Here is an 18,662-nt window from a genome sequence, read left to right as displayed (position 1 = left end):
CCTATGCCTATGCCATTGATGGAAATTGGGTGGGATGATGTAGTTTCTATCATTCTCTTTTCTTAAGAATATGTTCAAAGACTAGGAAGGATAAATGAGGTATATAAAGCGCCCTGACTCCCTTCCTCCAAGTTCTATCCAACCAGCCATCCAACAATCTACATATCCACACCAATCTACTACAATCAACAACCAAAATGCATCTCTCTACCAAGTCCCTCCTTTCTCTCCTCCCCCTCCTCCCCCTAGCATCTGCTGTCGGCTCCGCCATCGTGCAAAACAACTGCACCTCCCCCATTTACCTCTGGTCGGTTGGCGGCTCCGTCAGCAGCATGCAAACCATCGACCCCGGATCCAGCTACAGCGAGACCTTCTACTACGATACAACCTCCGGCGGCGTTGCCCTGAAGATCACTACCACGGAGAATGGTCTGTACAACGGCTCTCCGCAGACGGATTACGCCTATACGCTGGACACATCCTCGGGTAACGTCTTCTATGATATTTCGGATGTCTTTGGGGATCCGTTCTCCGGCAGTGTCGTCAGCCTTGTCTCGAGTGATTCCAGCTGCGAGAGTATTTGCTGGGCTGGGGGAGTGCCCCCCGCTGGCAGTGTTGTGAGGAGTTGTCAGGATGAGGCGGATGAGGTGTTGACGGTTTGTGCGGATAGTTGCTAGGTTATTGGGTCTGGATTAATTGACTTGTGGGAATTGAAGGGACAACTGGGTTGATTGGGGATTTAATGTTGTTGTTGTTGTTGTTGTTGTTGTTGTTGTTGTTGTTGTTGTTGTTGTTGTTGTTGTTGTTGGGTTCTCTTATGGATTAATTGAGGGATGTCTGGTGAACTGTGTCTGTGTTTAGATGCTGGTGACTGGACCAGGAAGATATGTGATGTGTTTATGAGGATATAGGAAGTATAAACCTAATGCTACATTGCTTGTTGTATTGGACAGTGATCCCCTCTCTGTTTTGGTATATATGTTCCAAATCTGGAGCAGTGAATATACGGTCTAGTCCTCAGTGAAGCATTGGTCTATTCCTGTGGCATTGCTTGCATGAGAGCCAATCATTGGATCGATGACCATGTGTTCTGGAATGGTGGCTAATTCACTACATGTATCATCGCGTATTTGTTAGTGTGTTCTCAGTTGTCGCGTGCATATGGTTGTAGTAGTATACAGGTGCTCGCCGTAATCGGCTAGCTGTACTCCACAGTGAGCGGAGACAATGCAATCTGGGTGAAGAAAACTAGATGAGCCACCACAATTAAGGCTACTTAGAAGAGCTTTTCCCAATACATCAGCATACAATATTACTAGGACCAGGTAAAATAAAATTTTAGACTCATTGATTCCGGACTGGACCGATCATTGGAAGCTGCACTGAATTTGTTAATGTCAAACTGCGGAGTTGCCGAGGTATATATAGTAGCAGAATTCGTAGTAGTGCCCGGGTGAAGGGCAAGCAGTTGGCGTTGAAATTCAACAACTTGAAAGACCGAAGTTGAATCTTGATCATAGTTAGATAATGAGCTATACAAATTAAAGAAATAGCAATTATTCACTTGCAACAGATAGTATACAAGGTGAACTACTAAAGTATCCCCACTGTTGACCGCCTTATCGCGGGGCCTCACCGCCTATGACTCCAAGCATCCATTGTGCATCGCCTCCCGCCGATGGCCACCGACAAGTCACTCTCCCTCCTTCGTGCCACAGGATATACTTCGACCATTGACCCGGTAATTGCCTCGCATTCCCCTTCACCTCTTCTTACGTGGCGTTTTGCTAACCCCATTCACTCTGCTCAGTTTTAAAACTGCTAATTTCAAATACGGGATCTCCCTACCCCTTTCACTTTTCACGCCGGCAACTTTCCAACACCGCCTGCGCCCCGAGCGGTGCTTCCCGGCAACCGATCCCTCCTTTCTCTCTGGATGCCTCCAAGGTCCCCTGCAACACGCCGCTTGTGGAAATTTCGAGTGCCTTTATATCTTCGCTCCCCAGCTTTTCGCGCGTTCTCCAAGTTAGGCGCCTCTGCGGCGATTGCCCCTCATTTTATTTACCCCTCGCCACGCTTCCCCACGCCGAACGAGCGCTGCTCCTCCTTTCCTGCCCTGCGCTCGTCTCACGCCCTTGTCTCGCTTTCTATCCCCTCTCGTGCTCGCTTTTTCTCTAAAACCGCAACCATGGGATCTATCGAGCGCATCGCTGAGCAGTTGGAGAAGCCGGAGCTCGATGATCGCTCCTATCGTGTCATTCGCCTGCCGAACAAACTAGAGGCTCTTCTCGTACATGATCCAGACACGGACAAGGCTAGTGCGGCCGTCAATGTCAATGTCGGCAACTTTTCAGACGCAGACGACATGCCGGGCATGGCGCATGCGGTAGAACACCTGCTTTTTATGGGAACCCAGAAGGTAGGTGGTCGTCCCCTCTGAAACATTAGACCCATTGCCCGCTTGGGTTTATGCGGCAAGATGTTAACCCTGTGTAGTATCCCAAGGAGAATGCCTACAATCAGTACCTAGCATCCCACTCCGGTTCCTCCAACGCCTATACTGCAGCCACCGAGACGAACTACTTCTTTGAGATCGGTGCCACACCTGCCTCTACCGAGGACACACCCAACGGCGCCAATGGAACCTCGAACGGCACAGACACACCCGCAAAGCCGAACTATCCCACGTCTCCACTGTACGGCGCTCTGGATCGCTTTGCGCAATTCTTCGTAGAGCCCCTTTTCCTCGAGTCGACCTTGGACCGCGAGCTGCGGGCAGTTGATTCGGAAAATAAGAAGAACCTGCAGAGCGACCTGTGGCGGTTGATGCAATTGAACAAGACTTTGTCCAACCCTGCCCACCCGTACCACCACTTTTCGACCGGGAACCTGCAGACTCTGAAAGAGGAGCCGCAAAAGCGGGGACTGGAGGTCCGACAGGAGTTTATCAAATTCTACCAGGCGCACTATTCGTCCAACATCATGAAACTGGTGGTACTGGGACGGGACCCTCTGGATGAAATGGAGCAATGGGTGGGCGACTTGTTCAAACATGTGAAGAACCAAGATCTTCCCCAGAACCGCTGGGACCACGCTCAACCATGCCTGCCGGAGCATTTGGGCAAACAGATCTTCGCCAAGCCAGTCATGGATATGCGCTCGCTCGATATCTACTTCCCGTTCATGGATGAAGAATCGATGTTTGAATCCCAACCGAGCCGGTATCTTAGCCACCTGATCGGCCATGAAGGTCCAGGCAGCATCCTAGCCTACATCAAAGCGAAGGGTTGGGCAAACGGCTTGTCCGCAGGCGTGATGCCTGTCTGCCCGGGCTCCGCCTTCTTCACCATCTCCGTTCGGCTGACACCCGAGGGTCTGAAACAGTACCGCGAGGTCACCAAGGTGGTGTTCGAATACATTGGCATGATCAAGGAGCGGGAGCCCCAGCAGTGGATCTTCGATGAAATGAAGAACCTGGCTGAAGTCGAGTTCCGATTCAAGCAAAAGTCCCCGGCCAGTCGCTTCACGAGTCGCCTTAGCAGCGTGATGCAGAAGCCTTACCCCAGGGAATGGCTTCTCAGCGGCAGCCTCTTGCGGAAGTTCGAACCCGAGCTGGTCAAGAAGGCGCTGTCGTACCTGCGACCCGACAACTTCAGAATGGTCATTGTCGCCCAGGATTACCCTGGCGATTGGAACTGCCGTGAGAAATGGTACGGAACTGAGTATAAGGTCGAAGATATTCCGCAAGACTTCATGGACAGCATCCGCAAGGCTGTGGAAACCTCCCCCGAGAGCAGACTGTCTGAGCTCCACATGCCACACAAGAACGAGTTTGTTCCTACCAGGCTCTCGGTGGAGAAGAAGGAGGTGTCTGAGCCGGCCAAGACCCCCAAGCTGATCCGTCACGATGACCACGTCCGATTGTGGTACAAGAAGGACGATCGCTTTTGGGTCCCCAAGGCGACTGTTCATATCACTTTGAGGAATCCCTTGGTGTGGGCTACACCGGCAAACCTGGTCAAGGCCAAGTTCTACAGCGAGCTGGTCCGCGACGCTCTGAATGAGTACTCCTACGACGCTGAGCTTGCTGGTCTCGACTATTCGTTGTCTGCCAGCCTCTTCGGCCTTGATATCTCAGTTGGCGGATACAATGATAAGATGTCAGTTCTCCTTGAAAAGGTGCTTACGAGTATGCGGGACCTGGTCGTCAAACCGGATCGTTTCAACATCATCAAAGAGCGTATGACTCGGAATTACAAGAATGCGGAGTACCAGCAACCATTCTACCAGGTTGGCGACTACACTCGCTACTTGACCGCCGAAAGGACGTGGCTCAACGAGCAGTATGCCGCTGAGTTGGAACATATCGAGGCAGAGGACGTTTCATGCTTCTTCCCTCAAATTCTCCGCCAGAACCACATTGAAGTGCTGGCTCACGGTAACTTGTACAAGGAGGATGCGCTACGTATGACCGACTTGGTGGAGTCGACTCTTCAGAGCCGTACTCTGCCTGAATCCCAGTGGTACGTTAGACGCAACATGATCCTTCCCCCGGGCGCCAACTATATCTACGAGCGCACCCTGAAGGATCCCGCCAACGTTAACCACTGCATTGAATACTATCTGTTCATCGGTAAGATTGACGACGATGCTCTGCGGGCCAAGCTGCTGCTCTTCGCTCAGATGACGGATGAACCTGCCTTTGACCAACTGCGGAGCAAGGAGCAGCTTGGTTATGTTGTCTGGAGTGGTGCCCGCTATTCTGCGACGACCATGGGCTACCGTGTGATCATCCAGAGTGAGCGCAGTGCTCCTTATCTCGAGTCTCGCATCGATTCTTTCCTGACCGGTTTCGGAAAGTCTCTGCAGAATATGTCAGAGCAAGATTTTGAAAACCACAAGCGCAGTGTTGTCAACAAGCGACTGGAAAAGCTTAAGAACTTGAGCTCTGAGACCAATCGCTTCTGGTCGCACATCGGCTCGGAATACTTCGACTTTGTGCAGAACGAAAGCGATGCTGCGAACGTCCGGAAGTTGAGCCAGGCCGATCTCATCCAGTTTTACCAGCAGTTTGTCGACCCTACGTCCGCAACTCGGGCTAAGCTGGCGATTCACCTCAAAGCCCAGGCCGGTGCCCATGCGCATGCCACCAAGCCCGAGGAGCAGAAGGCTCAGCTGATTTCACTCTTCGGCAAGCAGCTGGAGGCGGCTGGCTTCGCCGTGGACACGGAACGTTTGGGCGCCGCTTTTGATAATGTCGACGTGTCGAGCGGCGACGAGGCTCAGATCCTGACCACTCTCAAGGCGTTCCTCGAATCTGGCCTGAGTCTCTCCGAGGAGCAGACGAAGCCCGTCATCGGGCAGGTCGAAAGCAACCTGGGCCTGCAGTTGAAGCAAGTGGGCATCGAGCCTAAGAAGAGTGATGGAACTGCCCTCCAGGCGAATGGCACGAACGGTGACATTCAGAAGTCTACCTACATCAACAATGTTCCCGAGTTCAAGGCTCGTCTGGCCGTCAGTGCTGGTCCCAGCCCGGTGACCGACCTTAGCGAATTCGAGGATTTTGACGCCAAGCTCTAAAGTTCATGATTGTGTTGGATACAGGGGCGGAAGTGCGTCTCATCGATAGACATGATGTTGTATTGTTGGGTTTGCATAGTTGGCGTGGACTTGTTGCATGGGAGGGATGGGGCTGTGTTTGGGGTTAGGTTGTGATTTGAGTTAGATTTACTCTGATAAATGAGAATAGAATCAGCAAAGAATAAATTACATATGATGATTCCAAGATATTAATATGATGGTTGCTGGCTACATTGTAGAGTGATTATGGCGCGTGTCGGGGCGGTCGAATGTTTTCGCGGGAGGACCGCTCCGACGCCGAGCCCAGCTCCGCCATCATCGCCGATCCACCACCGAGAGCTCCAGCCGCTCTTGACTTCCCGACTATCCAGCATTCGAGTCCCCCAGCCTGTTTATTCGCTGCGCATTGGTTTTCATCGCGTTCAACATGTCGACTACCACCGCGACGGCGATCCAAAGCTCGCGCCCGTACGTCCTGACATCGACCTACCTCACTACCGCTTCCTTCTCCACGCAATCACCACTGACCATGTCATGAATAATAGCCCCATCATCCCCAAAGACTTCTCCGCGCAACAACCCAAAACAATCCGCCTGTACCCCCTCTCCAACTACACATTCGGAACCAAGGAAACGCAACCGGAGGAGGACCCGTCCGTTTTGGCGCGTCTAAAACGTCTCGAGGAGCACTACGACCTACATGGCATGAGACGCACCTGCGAGGGTGTCCTCGTCTGCCACGAACACAACCATCCTCATGTGCTGATGCTGCAGATTGCCAACGCGTTTTTCAAGCTGTACGTTTGTATACCCTCTAAAATCTGGAGCTTCTACTTACCCAGGTGGATACAGCCCCGGCGACTACCTCCACTTCGAAGACGACGAAGTCGAGGGCTTCAAGAAACGGCTCAACGAGCGTCTCGCCCCCGTCGGCTCTCAGTTCTCGGGCGAAGGCGTTAACGAAGACTGGGAGATCGGTGACACGTTGGCGCAATGGTGGAGGCCGAACTTCGAGACGTTCATGTACCCGTTCCTCCCGGGACATGTGACTCGGCCGAAGGAGTGCAAGAAATTGTATTTCATCCAATTGCCGAAGAAGAGTAAGCCTTCCTTCATATATCATGCACAGTCAGGCCATCAGGGAGGAATGGTATGATTAACTTGTGTTGTGCAGAGGTCCTCTCGGTCCCGAAGAACATGAAACTCCTCGCCGTCCCACTCTTCGAACTATACGACAACACGGCCCGGTATGGCCCTCAGCTCTCGGCTATCCCGCACTTGCTGTCGAGATACAACTTTGAGTTTGTCGATGAGAACGACAACGTGGTTGCCGCGACGCCGGGCACGCCCTTGCCGGATCATCAGATCCCCCGGACGAAGGTGCTGGCTGGTGATAGCGGTGATGGACAGGATGAGGGGATGGCGGACTACCCTTCTGGAGAGGGCGAGAACGGGGCTAGTGCGTAGTTTGGGGATGGTCGTGTGCGTCCTGTGCTGTCCTGTCTTGAACCGAACCAGACTGGCAGGGACTATTATTCCGAGTATTCCCCGGCGAAGGATGGCAGTGATGAGACACCTGGCTGGATTGGATCGGACCCCTGCTGATCAGCTCGGGGAATTCTCCTATTCCGTGGGATTGATTCTTTTCTTTTTCTTTTCCCTTCTATTCTATGCAAAAGACGTGATGTGTGTCTGGCTGGCGTTCCAGGAGCGAAGATTGCTTTTTCTACTATATTATTCCTTCTTCTATGTTCTTGAATTAGCTATGCAGGTAGCGGTCAATATATCCTTTAAGCAGATACCGTTATTCTTGCTATGGATATTATAATCCTAGAAGGTACATCCACCATAGACTACTTAGTCCCCGGCCACATCATGAAATATCACTGGTACATTATTCTCCGAGAACCACAGAACCACTCCATAGCACAGGCACATAATGGCACCTGCCCACACCCACACTCACAGCTCCTACTAACCCCTAGCATAGTAGTCCCCAGTACTCCATAGGTACCTAATACACTCGTCCCACACCCTCACCAAGACCAACTAACCACCAAAGCTACTAGCAATCGCAGATAGCAAGGTAGTCACCTGCCACACCGCAACTCACTAACAAACGCAGATCACAAGCCTAACTATTCGAACCAAACCTGAAGAATCCTTTCCAACCAACACACACACGGTATGGGTTGGAAGGAAGGGAAGAAAGTGGGGTTAAGCAAACTAACTAACAAACTCTGCAAGGTAGCAAACTCTACACCAACCAACCAAACTAGTTAAACTAATATTAATAATAATAATAAGAAGAAGATGATGATGATGAAGGAGTCATCGTTCTCCCGTCCCCGGCTTATAGTACGGGATGCTAAGGCTGCACCCCGCAGCACGGGAAGCCCGGACGTTGGTGGTTTGCGGGTGGGTGACTGGATTAGACTAGGGGACTCGTAAGGCAGCGGACTACTAGTTAAATTAATTAGTAGTCTGTGCTGGGCTGGGCTTATCTAGTACTGTGTGAAGTGCCGGGATGTGCCGGGTAAGTGAAGAGTTCATTAATGAATCGTTGAGTGATTTGCGGGGGTGGTAGGTGTAGCGTTAGGTAATGGAACCACTCCTTATAATTGTATTACTCTACTAACTGTAAATGTGTGTGTTTTATGGGGACAGGAGAAGTTAAGGTAGTATTGGGGGCGGGAAAAGGGGATGGTTGTCTAATTCAGTTTGTTTCAATAGTTAGTTGAGGTATTTTCTTGTCAAAGTTACTTGTTCAAACTATGGGCACGTTTACGTGTTTAGTTTTCATAGTTTGTGTGTATGTGTGTGTGCGTGCTTCCCCATCTATCGCATGTATCGCGGTCTGAATGTGTATAAGCGCTGCAAGTGATCGGCAAAGTGACAAGAAGTCTCCTACGACCCACTAGTTATTTGCATGTCACGAACCACAACACCGCCAGTCACAGCGACAGCATGTGAAGAAGTCTCAGATTTCGTAACACTCTCCCGTCTACTGCTCTCCTACTTGACAGACTGACTTACCTCGGCCTGTGCACATGCCATGTCCCTATCCCAATCTACTGGTCCATGTGCAGACCACGCCTCCACGTTTCTCCGCCAGTAGATCCTTCAACACCGCTCATCCTCAGACAACATCTACTTTATTTGACTTTTCGGAGCAGACCATGCTTGTCTACGGCCAGCTATAGCATGCTATAGCAGTCCGTTAATCTCCACCGGGCTCCCGTTCCGAACGGAGATGGGGCCAAACTGCCACTCCAGTTGCGCAACGGACAGGCACCGAACCGGAACAAAGGATGCGGAAGAGGAGACATGGTGCCTGATTGCATGTGCTGGCTTCATCTGCTATCGTGAGGGTGCTATGCTGGAGAAATTTGTTGTCTGACTTACCCCGCTTCTTGCTTTTTTTTTTTTTTCCCCGATGCCCCTGATGGGGAATTGGGGCGGGTAATATGATAGAGGTATAAAAGGGGGCTCGGAGGTGCAGTTGGATAGAAGCATTGTGTGTACATTGCAGCAGTCCGTTGGTCTCACGTCTCTGGTTGCCTCGATTGTATATATACTGCAGGATGTTCTCTGGACGGTTTGGAGTGCTTTTGACGGCGCTCGCTGCGCTGAGTGCTGCGGCACCGACACCGCTTGATGTGCGGAGTAGGTATGCCTGATTTGAAGTGGCTGGATAGCACTGATGAAGGTTTTGAATAGGTGTCTCGACTTCCACGTTGGATGAGCTGCAATTGTTCGCGCAATGGTCTGCCGCAGCTTATTGCTCGAACAATATCGACTCGGACGACTCCAACGTGACATGCACGGCCGACGCCTGTCCATCAGTCGAGGAAGCGAGCACCAAGATGCTGCTGGAGTTTGATTTGTATGTTGCTCCAGTAACAAGAATAGAACACAGCTGATTGAATAGGACAAATAACTTTGGAGGCACAGCCGGTTTCCTGGCCGCGGACAACACCAACAAGCGGCTCGTGGTCGCCTTCCGAGGCAGTAGCACCATCAAGAACTGGATTGCTGATCTCGACTTCATCCTGCAAGATAACGACGACCTCTGTACTGGCTGCAAGGTTCACACTGGATTCTGGAAGGCATGGGAAGCCGCTGCAGACAATCTGACGAGCAAGATCAAGTCCGCGATGAGCACGTATTCGGGCTATACCCTCTACTTCACCGGGCACAGCTTGGGCGGCGCATTGGCTACACTGGGAGCAACGGTCTTGCGAAATGACGGTTATAGCGTTGAACTGGTGAGTGCTTCAGAGGGTGATCATTAAACAGCCGGTTCTGACAGTCAATAGTACACCTATGGATGTCCTCGAGTCGGAAACTATGCGCTGGCCGAGCACATCACCAGCCAGGGATCTGGAGCGAACTTCCGCGTTACACACTTGAACGACATCGTCCCCCGGTTGCCACCCATGGACTTTGGATTCAGCCAGCCAAGTCCAGAATACTGGATCACCAGTGGCACCGGAGCCAGTGTCACGGCGTCGGATATTGAATTCATCGAGGGAATCAATTCGACGGCGGGGAATGCAGGCGAAGCAACGGTGGACGTTTTGGCTCACTTGTGGTACTTTTTCGCAATTTCAGAGTGTCTGCTATAGCTGGACAGTCCGATGAAATAAGTGCGGAGAGAAAAGTGTAAATAGTAATTAGTATATAATCAAGCAGAGAAGCAGTGGTGGTCAGAGAAGAAAGAGTGAGATCCCATTACGTAGCAGATAAACCACGTGTGGAGGCGCTGTTCCTCCACTTGCAGTTGCGGCCATCAATCATCTTCTTCTCCTTACTTTCGTCCACCATAACTCTCATCCTGCCAGCTGTCGCATCCCCGGGTTTCAACAACAGTCGCCTCCGGGCCCTCCGTGGTTCTCCTTTATTATTCCATCCGACGGCCGACGTTTCACCCTCATCCTGCGCCGCCGCAATTCTCTCCGGATCGGTCAACTCACTCGAACCGCCGCCCGCATCGACCTCACCGACCCGACCGTCTGCGATCGCCCATCCGTGCAGCCATGTTCCCTGCCCCGTCGCTCTGATTTGACGCTCAATTGACTTCCGTGGCATACATACATCCAGCAGCATATGATCACAGCTCCCCCGCCTCGTGCCAGTCTCGCCGCCGCCGCCGTTGCCAGCCATGCTATTCTTCCGCGGCGGAGTTAACAGTCCGCGCCGGCGCAACCAAGAAAAAGCAATCTTCTGTACCATTCTTATCATCTACGCTCTATACTTCCTCTTCTTCGCTGGGAGCTCCGATCCCAAACGGTCCGAGACGTCTGCTGAGGATGCGGTGAAGGGAGGTCCGCATCGGGACTCGCGGTCGGGGAAGGCTTCCCCGTCCGCCTCGGCTTCGCGACAGCGTCAGGCCCTGGACAAGGATATGGTGGTGGCTAGTATGAAGGGAGATGATGTCTCATGGCTGTACACATACTTTCCCGAGTGGCATAAAAGCATATACGTGGCCGACGACAAGAAAGCGCCGTTGACGGTGGCTTTGAATAAGGGGAGGGAATCCATGGTGTATCTGACGTGAGTCTCCGTGTCTTGGCCTTGGCCTCTCTGGGCACACTTCTCACTACTACAGATATATAATTGATAATTACGACAACCTTCCCGACTCAGTCCTCTTCATCCATTCCCAAAGATACCAATGGCACAACGACGACCCTTACTACGATGGTGTACCCGTTCTCCGCAATTTCCAGGTCCCGTATCTCCAGAAACAAGGGTATGTGAATCTGCGCTGCGCCTGGGTCCTGGGCTGCCCGGCGGAGATTCATCCCCTTAGCGATACGCATCGCAACGATGTCCACGCAGGGGAATACTTCAAGACTGGATTCATGGAACTGTTCCCGGGGGCGGAGGTCCCTGAAGAAGTGGGGGTCTCATGTTGCGCGCAATTCGCCGTCACACGCTGGAAGATCCGCGAGCGGCCTAAGAGTGACTATGTGCGATACAGGAAATGGTTGACTGAGACGACGTTACCTGACGATCTCAGCGGACGGATAATGGAATACTCATGGCACAGTATGTCCCTAAATGTACTTCAGGGACAAAGGCAATTGACTAACAGTAACAGTGATTTTCGGCAAGGGCCCTGTGTACTGCCCGACAGCGGAAGAATGCTACTGCAAGGTATTTGGACTATGCAATTTGGATTGTCCGACAGAGGGAAATTGCGCTGGTCGCTATGTTCTCCCGCCATACTCCTCCCTTCCAAAGGGATGGCCGTATGTCGGCTGGAAGGGTCAGAAGCAGGACCCTAGCAAGGGACTTCCGGAGGCTTGATCGGATACCTACTATCTCATAGTTGAGAAGATATGTTCGAGTATAAGATGTTGTGATTCGGGGTATACACTGCTCACTGAGATCAAGAAAAGGGACTCACTACAAGCATGATGAATGCTGTAGTAGAATCAGAGCGGCAGCACATCTGGCAGAACAGGTGAGCGCCAGCGGCAGCAGCCGTTCTATTCCCACTGGGAATTTCCTTTGAAACAGCCAGATCTCAACTCCTCTACCGCTGCCACACACAGTTCGGCACACCAAAAAAGGCATATGGCATATAACATAACATACTACTGGCATCTTCATGAGCGAATGCTGTCATTGACAACTCCTGATGTATTATAACAACACTATTTCCATTCCATGTGAAGTAATAACTACCACCAAAATATACTACTCCATCTCTCAGATCTTGCATTACATCCTATTATACTCAAAAAAAATATTGATCCCTCGCTCAACCCCTTTTGCCTCAGGCATGTGATATTGCAAGGTTGCCTTATCCTCAGGCAAGTATTACTATAACGGTCTAGATCATCCATGGAATCGACTACCCGCCGATATCGAAGCCCATCAGATGCAGATGCATCCCCTAACAAGGCATAAGACCCATATAACCACACACGACGTGGATATCGAAGCTACAATGAACTTGATCGATAACTCGATATCTGCTTATCGTCAGAATCCCCTTTTCCGGGACGTTAATCTGGTTCAATGGCTGAAACAAAATGACGGAATAACTAGCTAACCATAGTGAGTTACATGTAGACTATGATTCCATAGGTAAATGCCGAGGCTTGAGGAATAATGGGGCAGGATTGTGGGAATTTATTGCTTACTATCCACAACTAGTTAGTACATGGCACGGTTTCAATATGGTTTTTCTATACATAGATGGGAAGTTGGTAGTTGCTCTGTGTTGTGCCGTTTGATCTAGTAGGCTGCATTAGGACAGATGTTGATAGGGACAGGATTATGATTGTGAGCTCGTATAGCACAAAGAATATATGCAGGGTAGTGGTTGATTCTGACCCCGGCTGATACTAGGCGTTGGATGCGAGCTGTCCTGAATGGGTAAGGCCAGGAGCAAGTAATATCTCACCGTAATCGAAAATCAGGGACATGAAACAGCAACGCAGTTAGTTTTCTTAGGCTTTTGATGACTTTTGAGCGAATTTATGTCTACAAAAACCGGAACAGAAAAGAGACCACCCCTGACAAAGGAAAAAACTTTTATTATCTCGGCTCATGAGTAACAGTATACTCAACATCCTTCTTAATAATCATCTTCGTGCTCTCCGAACTAGCCACGCTATCCCCGTCCATTCGACTACTGCCATCGTATGCAGTAGTGCTGAGCATGCCAACGTAATGCTCGGGCACAAATGTAGGTTGGGAATGTCGCGGGTTGCTCATTCCATTTCCAGCTTCTGTGTGGCTATCCATCGACTGCAAAACGTAGCTCTGGGACTGCTTCGATACATCACGAGCATATTTGCCCGACTTGGATCTAGCGCTGCTGGTGCCAAGGGTGACTTCCCCTGCGTTGCCATAGGTGACGCTGATGGCGCGCATGAACGGGGCGAGGCAGAAGGAGGTGCACACGATGAGGGCGTAATTCATGCCCATCTGGGTCCAGACGTAGCCGTCGATTATCGATTATGTCTAGTGTCGGGTTCATGGAGTAGGCATATTTTTGCAGATGGTATAGATGTAGAGATGTGAACACGAGGAGACTAATGTAAGCACCGGGTTAGGTCTATGGCGTTTGTGTAGGGCGGGACTGCTTACGGTAAACGAACAGCGAAAGAGGAAAGAACGACGAGTTTTCGAGTTGTTGGCATTTGCAGGCTTTTGACGAGAAGGATCGAGAAGAGGAAGAGCATGATCTCAATGATGCTGTCCATTACACCGATGTATTCCCATTTTTGGAACTGGTGAGGTGCGGTCAGTATAACTGCAAGGACGTGGAGCGATGGGCTTTATACCAATCCAGTACAGTGGTCAATGGGTCTTGCCCATGGTCTGTTCAATTCGCAGTTCACAAGGATGATCAGAACTGAAGACAGAACCCAACAGATGCTTAATCCCAGCACCCCGTAAAGGATGAAATGATGGATGCGTTGGGGAGTCAACCGTGAGAGCATCCCAAGCACACAGCACTTGGAGAAAAAGACGGTGATCAAGAACAAAGTATCTGTAGCAGCTGTTGTCTGCATGGATATAACCCCCGATTAACTTGTGCTCTCGTCCTGGATCCGAACAACGTACCCGCTGAACCTTCACGACCTGATCTGAAGAAAGAAGCCGGATGGATGTTCCGAATCCCTTGGCAGAGTTTGACATGACGAGTGAGGTTTGAATAATAGCGAAAGCCTATTGAAGACGCAGTGATTAGGATCGCATTTGCATTGGTATCACTGGAGATATAGGGTTAAAGCTTACCGTGGCAACAAATAATAGATAGTCATCTCGTCCAAACCCCGGACTCAGTATTGTTCTGACATACACGCGGATAAGCAAGCAAATCAATGTCATTATCAGGGCCAAAGTCCCAACAACGATCACAATGCCGGCATTATGACTCTCGTCAATGACCACAAGGGGCTTCCCAGATGCCGTCATGACCCCGAGCCACCCAGAGACGTCAGCAAGCGACCGTGAGTGGCCTATCGTCCCATGCTCTCCCGAAAATCAAGCGATCAATTAAGAACCCCTAATGCAGGGTCTCTCGAATATAAGGACCAGTAGTTAAATGAACATGCATGCAAGTTCTAGGTGCGTTCCGAAGCGAACGCAATAAGACCATATCTTCGGGCTCAAGACCATGGTGGCTAGGTCAGATAGGTCATCAAGGATCTGGCCCCAGTCTTCGAGGTTTGGTGAAATTGAGATCTATTATTGGCCGGATTGATAGCACAAAGGGCTCAGCTAGAGCGTATGGAAGGATTTTTGGTCCAGTTTCGTAAAGTGGCCGAAATGTGTTGAGAGGAACGAACGGTGCTTTGTTCATTACGGCTGATGTTCGGAACCCAAAGCCCCTGTAGCGTTGCGAGTAACTAAATCCGACCCTATACAAAGAAAAGTTAGTAACGGAGAAGGAAGCACTTGCAGGGGTGTATACTACCTTAGGGTTTAGTATGATTGCAACGCGCAATCACATCGCATCCGTCACAAACCACGGCAGACTAACTACCCTTAGCTCGACTAGACTGCCCCTACCCTGTGCTAGTGTTTAGGCCGAGTGTTCCGTCGAGGCGAGCCGGACATGGTTCTTGGTGACCAGTGCAAATGGAAAACAGTAGCCTCGCGGAGATAACAGCTCACGAATCGCTATAAGATTGCAGCCTGGCTTTTAAAACATAGTATCGACTGGTGTGATACTAGACAGGAGCGGGCATCCTTCTGGATCCACCAAGGAGCGCTCCGGGGAATGTGTCCGCAGCGGCGCTTCCGTTGATCGCCGGGGAAGTTGCCCGGATCAGTTAGGGCTCGTGAGAAGAGCGCTGGTAAGCTCCCGGTGTTCCGGTGGGCCGCGGCGGGATCGTCTGGCGAACAAGATCCGGCCGGGCCATCGCCGAGATATATGAAATATATAGTTGGCTCCAGTAGTAATAAAATCCTGCCATTTGAGTTTCGTAGCATTATCAGTGGCTGAATTAAACCATATTGTAGAGAAAAAGTTTTTCGATATTAACCCCACTGTGGGTAGAGGCCCAAGGATTAAGATCCTGGCCGTCCGCTATATATGAATCGCCAGTTAACATAGGTTCGAAATCCGTTGCGCCGGCGAAAATGGTGCAGGCACTTGGGACACTGTTGCAGCCGATAGGCTGCGGTGGAGATCGCCAATGTAGACCTGTTACTGCGCTAGGATCATCGAAATGGCAAGAGGTGGCGTGTCCATGCAGCAGAAAAAATGACTCAATTGATGAACAGCCAAATCAAATTTCGCGCTTGACCAGGGCCACGGGCGGCACATAAGTTTTCCGCCCATACAACACATAGTAGATGATGGAAAAAATCAACATGCCACCATACATGAGCGAGCTCCAGTTCATGTTTTCGGGGTCCACAGTCGAGTAAAGGGGGAACATGACGAAAACGAACTCCGGGATGAGGAAAGCCAGGGCCCCGAGGTTTACCCAAAGTCCCCATCGGCCGAGTGACCACCTGTGTGGGGGCAATGGTTCCCCGCGAATTCTTTTCCATGCGACACAGGAAACAGTGACGATGTAGGAATTCAACAATGCTCCGACAGTGAGGGTGATCAAGGCATCTAGGGCGACAGTCGAGCCGATGTTGATGAGCGATAGCAGCATAGTGAGCACGAGGGACACTAGAACAGCATTGAGGGGGATGTTCCAATTTGGGTTGACCTGCGTCCGCATCAGTACTTAGCATAGTAGAGCTGAAATCAAATAAGAGGTGGGAACCCTTACATGACCGAAAAAGGTAGCCAGTGGGACGCCCCCATCACGGGCGAATGACCAAAGTTGACGAGACGCAGTGGCGACCTCGGTAATGACACTGGCAATAAGCGACATGGTGACAATTGCAGTCATTGCGTTTGTAGCTGCGTAACTTTTTGTGGCATTGAAAAAGACCTGAATGAAAGGGTAACCAGTAGCGGAGTCGAGGACCTCATCTACATTACCCAAGGTGAAACACAAAGTAACCATAACAACAAAGGCCAGGACCCCGTTTAGGGAGCACGCTGCCATGATAGCCTTGGGAAGGGTTGTAGAAGCGTCTCGAACTTCCTCGGCTGTGTGCCGCATTAGCATTTCTAAATGATCGAGCCAGAGCTTTTACTCACACATGTGGACAGTACAGTCGTAGCCAATCATGGCAGTGATAGCAGTAATCAGACCGACCATCGTTGCGGTGCCATTGCTATTCCAATCACCACCGTTCGTAAACTGGGTGAAAACCGTTTTCGCATCCTTGATGGGTGCCAGCACCCAAAGGGGTATAATCACAATGAAAAATCCGGCAACGTGGAGGATCAAGATGAAGGCTTCAACGAGAGGGAGCTTCTTGGCTAGGAAAGTGTTGAAAAGAACGGAGAAAAGGGTGATGGCAATTGTAATGAGAGTACCGTGCCACCGCTCAGAAACATAATCAGGGTAATTCAGGATAACCAGTCCTTGAATGATGGTACCTGCTAGGAAAGCAATTGACACAATCGCGCATTCCCAGCCTGTGGCACAGAGCCATCCTAGATGCGACCGGGCTTATTAGGCTCAGCCAATTATCAGCGGGAAGCAACACCTACCAGTGATATAACTCAAGAACTTCTGGTACTTCCTAGGTGCAAACTCTGATACCCAATGGTATTGGCCACCAGCAGTGGGTGCCCTATGAATCGATCAGCTGGTGTATAATTTGAGGATGAAGTGCGTGCACTTACATGGAAGCCATTTCCGCCAAACTGGCGAACAGCAGCAACACTCCAACCGAAACAACGATGAAACCCCAGATAAATCCAGCCGTGCCACCATCAACCAGAGGCGAACTCATCATACTGTCCCAACCTTAATATCGAGGGCAAACCAGGGAGAACGTATGACTTACGTTAGCACAACTTCCCATGAAGCAATGAGAGTACATCCGAAGGCAACAATTGAGATGAACCTAAAATTTCTCTGAGGAGACCATTAGAAAGATCTTTTATCAAGCTGGCAGATAGCGAACCCTGAGAACTTGTTCCTTTCCCAAAGCCTGCATATCCCTTTGGTCGGCCATAGTGCCGATATACTTCTGGGCGACATGACCTTTGGCAAGCCCTTCGTCAGCGAATACAGTGGAAATATTATTTCCACCCTTGGTGGTTGTGAGTTCAACATTATCCGGCATTTCTTCGGTGTCCTCTGTCTCTCCTCTAGGTTTTGAATCTTGCAAAGAACAGGCACGAATTTCAAGGCGAGGGACGAGTAGCTATATTTCAATCCAATCCCTCAGGGCCCTGCATCGTGCATCTGGATTAGCCAACCCACCATTTCCTGACGAGTTCCCAGAAGGGAAACTCTGCCCTTCACCTCAGTCATCGACAGGGGGTAGCGGCGGCCTAGAAGCCACCGATGTGGATGAGAAGCCTCAGTAGCCAAATACAGCTGGCTCTAATTCGACTTGCGCTGGCCGCGATAAGAGGAGCTTCATCGAATCCTGGGTGTTCCTCTATCAGGCTCGACCCACCTGGCGTTTTCAAGCTAAAGCGTTGGCGTGGGCTAAGTGGACTAGTGTTAATCTAACGCCCTCGGGGGAGAACCGCGCCATACCATCCCGCGTCGGTTGTAGTAGTACTTCGTCCGGGTATAGACTTTTCTCCGATTGTTTCAGCCTTAGTAAGGCTTTCGCGTAAGAAGCCATGTCTCGGTGAAGTTGGGGATGTCGTTTTGAAAAGCTATGAGGACTGCTCCTTACTACGACAGTATATCTTCAGTTGGCCGTTGCTCTCACTGACGCCCGCCGCTCGATAGATTAACAAGGGATCTCTAGTATAGTGTACCATAGACACTTAAGTCTTCCTTTCTTTCAGCAACAGTAAAACTTGGTGTTTGCGGATAGAGGATACCTAAGCAATGACAGTTCCTGAGCGGCACGATCTAGGCATTACTGTTCAGTTCGAAGGCCCCTAGAACCTGTAGTGGCAGCTATCGGGCCACTCAGTGGTATGTCTAGTAGTCGAGGAAGCAAACCCAATGGACAAATAGAATCAAACGACTGTACATTCTCCCACGTGACCGTCAACAAGCATCTCA

The 18,662-nt window shown here is 50.6% G+C and overlaps 7 protein-coding genes across 7 annotated transcripts; 5 read left to right on the top strand and 2 right to left on the bottom strand.

The window, feature by feature from the left end:
• The first annotated feature begins 39 nt into the window (after nt 1-39).
• BDQ94DRAFT_153275 (putative BYS1 domain protein) lies at nt 40-808 on the top strand. Its single transcript, XM_026768116.1, has one exon. It carries the CDS (start codon nt 198-200, stop codon nt 675-677), a length of 480 nt encoding a protein of 159 aa, XP_026620800.1. The 5' UTR covers nt 40-197; the 3' UTR covers nt 678-808.
• A 1,380-nt stretch (nt 809-2,188) lies between these two features.
• BDQ94DRAFT_175362 (a-pheromone processing metallopeptidase Ste23) lies at nt 2,189-5,580 on the top strand (the record flags this gene model as incomplete). Its single annotated transcript, XM_026772501.1, has 2 exons — nt 2,189-2,419; nt 2,497-5,580. The coding sequence occupies 2 exons, from the start codon at nt 2,189-2,191 to the stop codon at nt 5,578-5,580; spliced, it is 3,315 nt and encodes a 1,104-aa protein (XP_026620799.1).
• A 427-nt stretch (nt 5,581-6,007) lies between these two features.
• Nucleotides 6,008-7,047, top strand: BDQ94DRAFT_163355 (cleavage and polyadenylation specificity factor subunit 5; the record flags this gene model as incomplete). The annotated part of the gene is made up of 4 exons (XM_026769724.1): nt 6,008-6,048; nt 6,126-6,377; nt 6,433-6,680; nt 6,755-7,047. 4 exons carry the CDS (start codon nt 6,008-6,010, stop codon nt 7,045-7,047), a joined length of 834 nt encoding a protein of 277 aa, XP_026620798.1.
• A 2,117-nt stretch (nt 7,048-9,164) lies between these two features.
• On the top strand, nt 9,165-10,643 carry BDQ94DRAFT_163354 (lipase family protein; the record flags this gene model as incomplete). The annotated part of the gene is made up of 5 exons (XM_026769723.1): nt 9,165-9,246; nt 9,301-9,466; nt 9,512-9,848; nt 9,900-10,151; nt 10,425-10,643. 5 exons carry the CDS (start codon nt 9,165-9,167, stop codon nt 10,641-10,643), a joined length of 1,056 nt encoding a protein of 351 aa, XP_026620797.1.
• On the top strand, nt 10,420-12,312 carry BDQ94DRAFT_153266 (DUF3431 domain-containing protein). Its single transcript, XM_026768115.1, has 3 exons — nt 10,420-11,136; nt 11,192-11,634; nt 11,687-12,312. The coding sequence occupies exons 1-3, from the start codon at nt 10,745-10,747 to the stop codon at nt 11,893-11,895; spliced, it is 1,044 nt and encodes a 347-aa protein (XP_026620796.1). The 5' UTR covers nt 10,420-10,744; the 3' UTR covers nt 11,896-12,312.
• Nucleotides 12,313-13,134: 822 nt separating this feature from the next.
• BDQ94DRAFT_184325 (uncharacterized protein) lies at nt 13,135-14,523 on the bottom strand (the record flags this gene model as incomplete). The annotated part of the gene is made up of 6 exons (XM_026774624.1): nt 13,135-13,527; nt 13,628-13,634; nt 13,690-13,832; nt 13,887-14,111; nt 14,170-14,274; nt 14,344-14,523. The coding sequence occupies 6 exons, from the start codon at nt 14,521-14,523 to the stop codon at nt 13,135-13,137; spliced, it is 1,053 nt and encodes a 350-aa protein (XP_026620795.1).
• A 1,027-nt stretch (nt 14,524-15,550) lies between these two features.
• On the bottom strand, nt 15,551-17,757 carry BDQ94DRAFT_184323 (amino acid transporter; the record flags this gene model as incomplete). The annotated part of the gene is made up of 7 exons (XM_026774623.1): nt 15,551-16,277; nt 16,341-16,666; nt 16,718-17,119; nt 17,177-17,259; nt 17,312-17,425; nt 17,476-17,546; nt 17,596-17,757. The coding sequence occupies 7 exons, from the start codon at nt 17,755-17,757 to the stop codon at nt 15,843-15,845; spliced, it is 1,593 nt and encodes a 530-aa protein (XP_026620794.1). The 3' UTR covers nt 15,551-15,842.
• Between the last annotated feature and the right edge of the window lie 905 nt (nt 17,758-18,662).

This window comes from Aspergillus welwitschiae, assembly GCF_003344945.1.
Source record: "Aspergillus welwitschiae strain CBS 139.54b unplaced genomic scaffold BDQ94scaffold_53, whole genome shotgun sequence".
In the NCBI taxonomy this organism is placed as follows: Eukaryota; Fungi; Ascomycota; class Eurotiomycetes; order Eurotiales; family Aspergillaceae; genus Aspergillus; species Aspergillus welwitschiae.
This window is presented reverse-complemented; position numbering and strand designations above follow the sequence as displayed.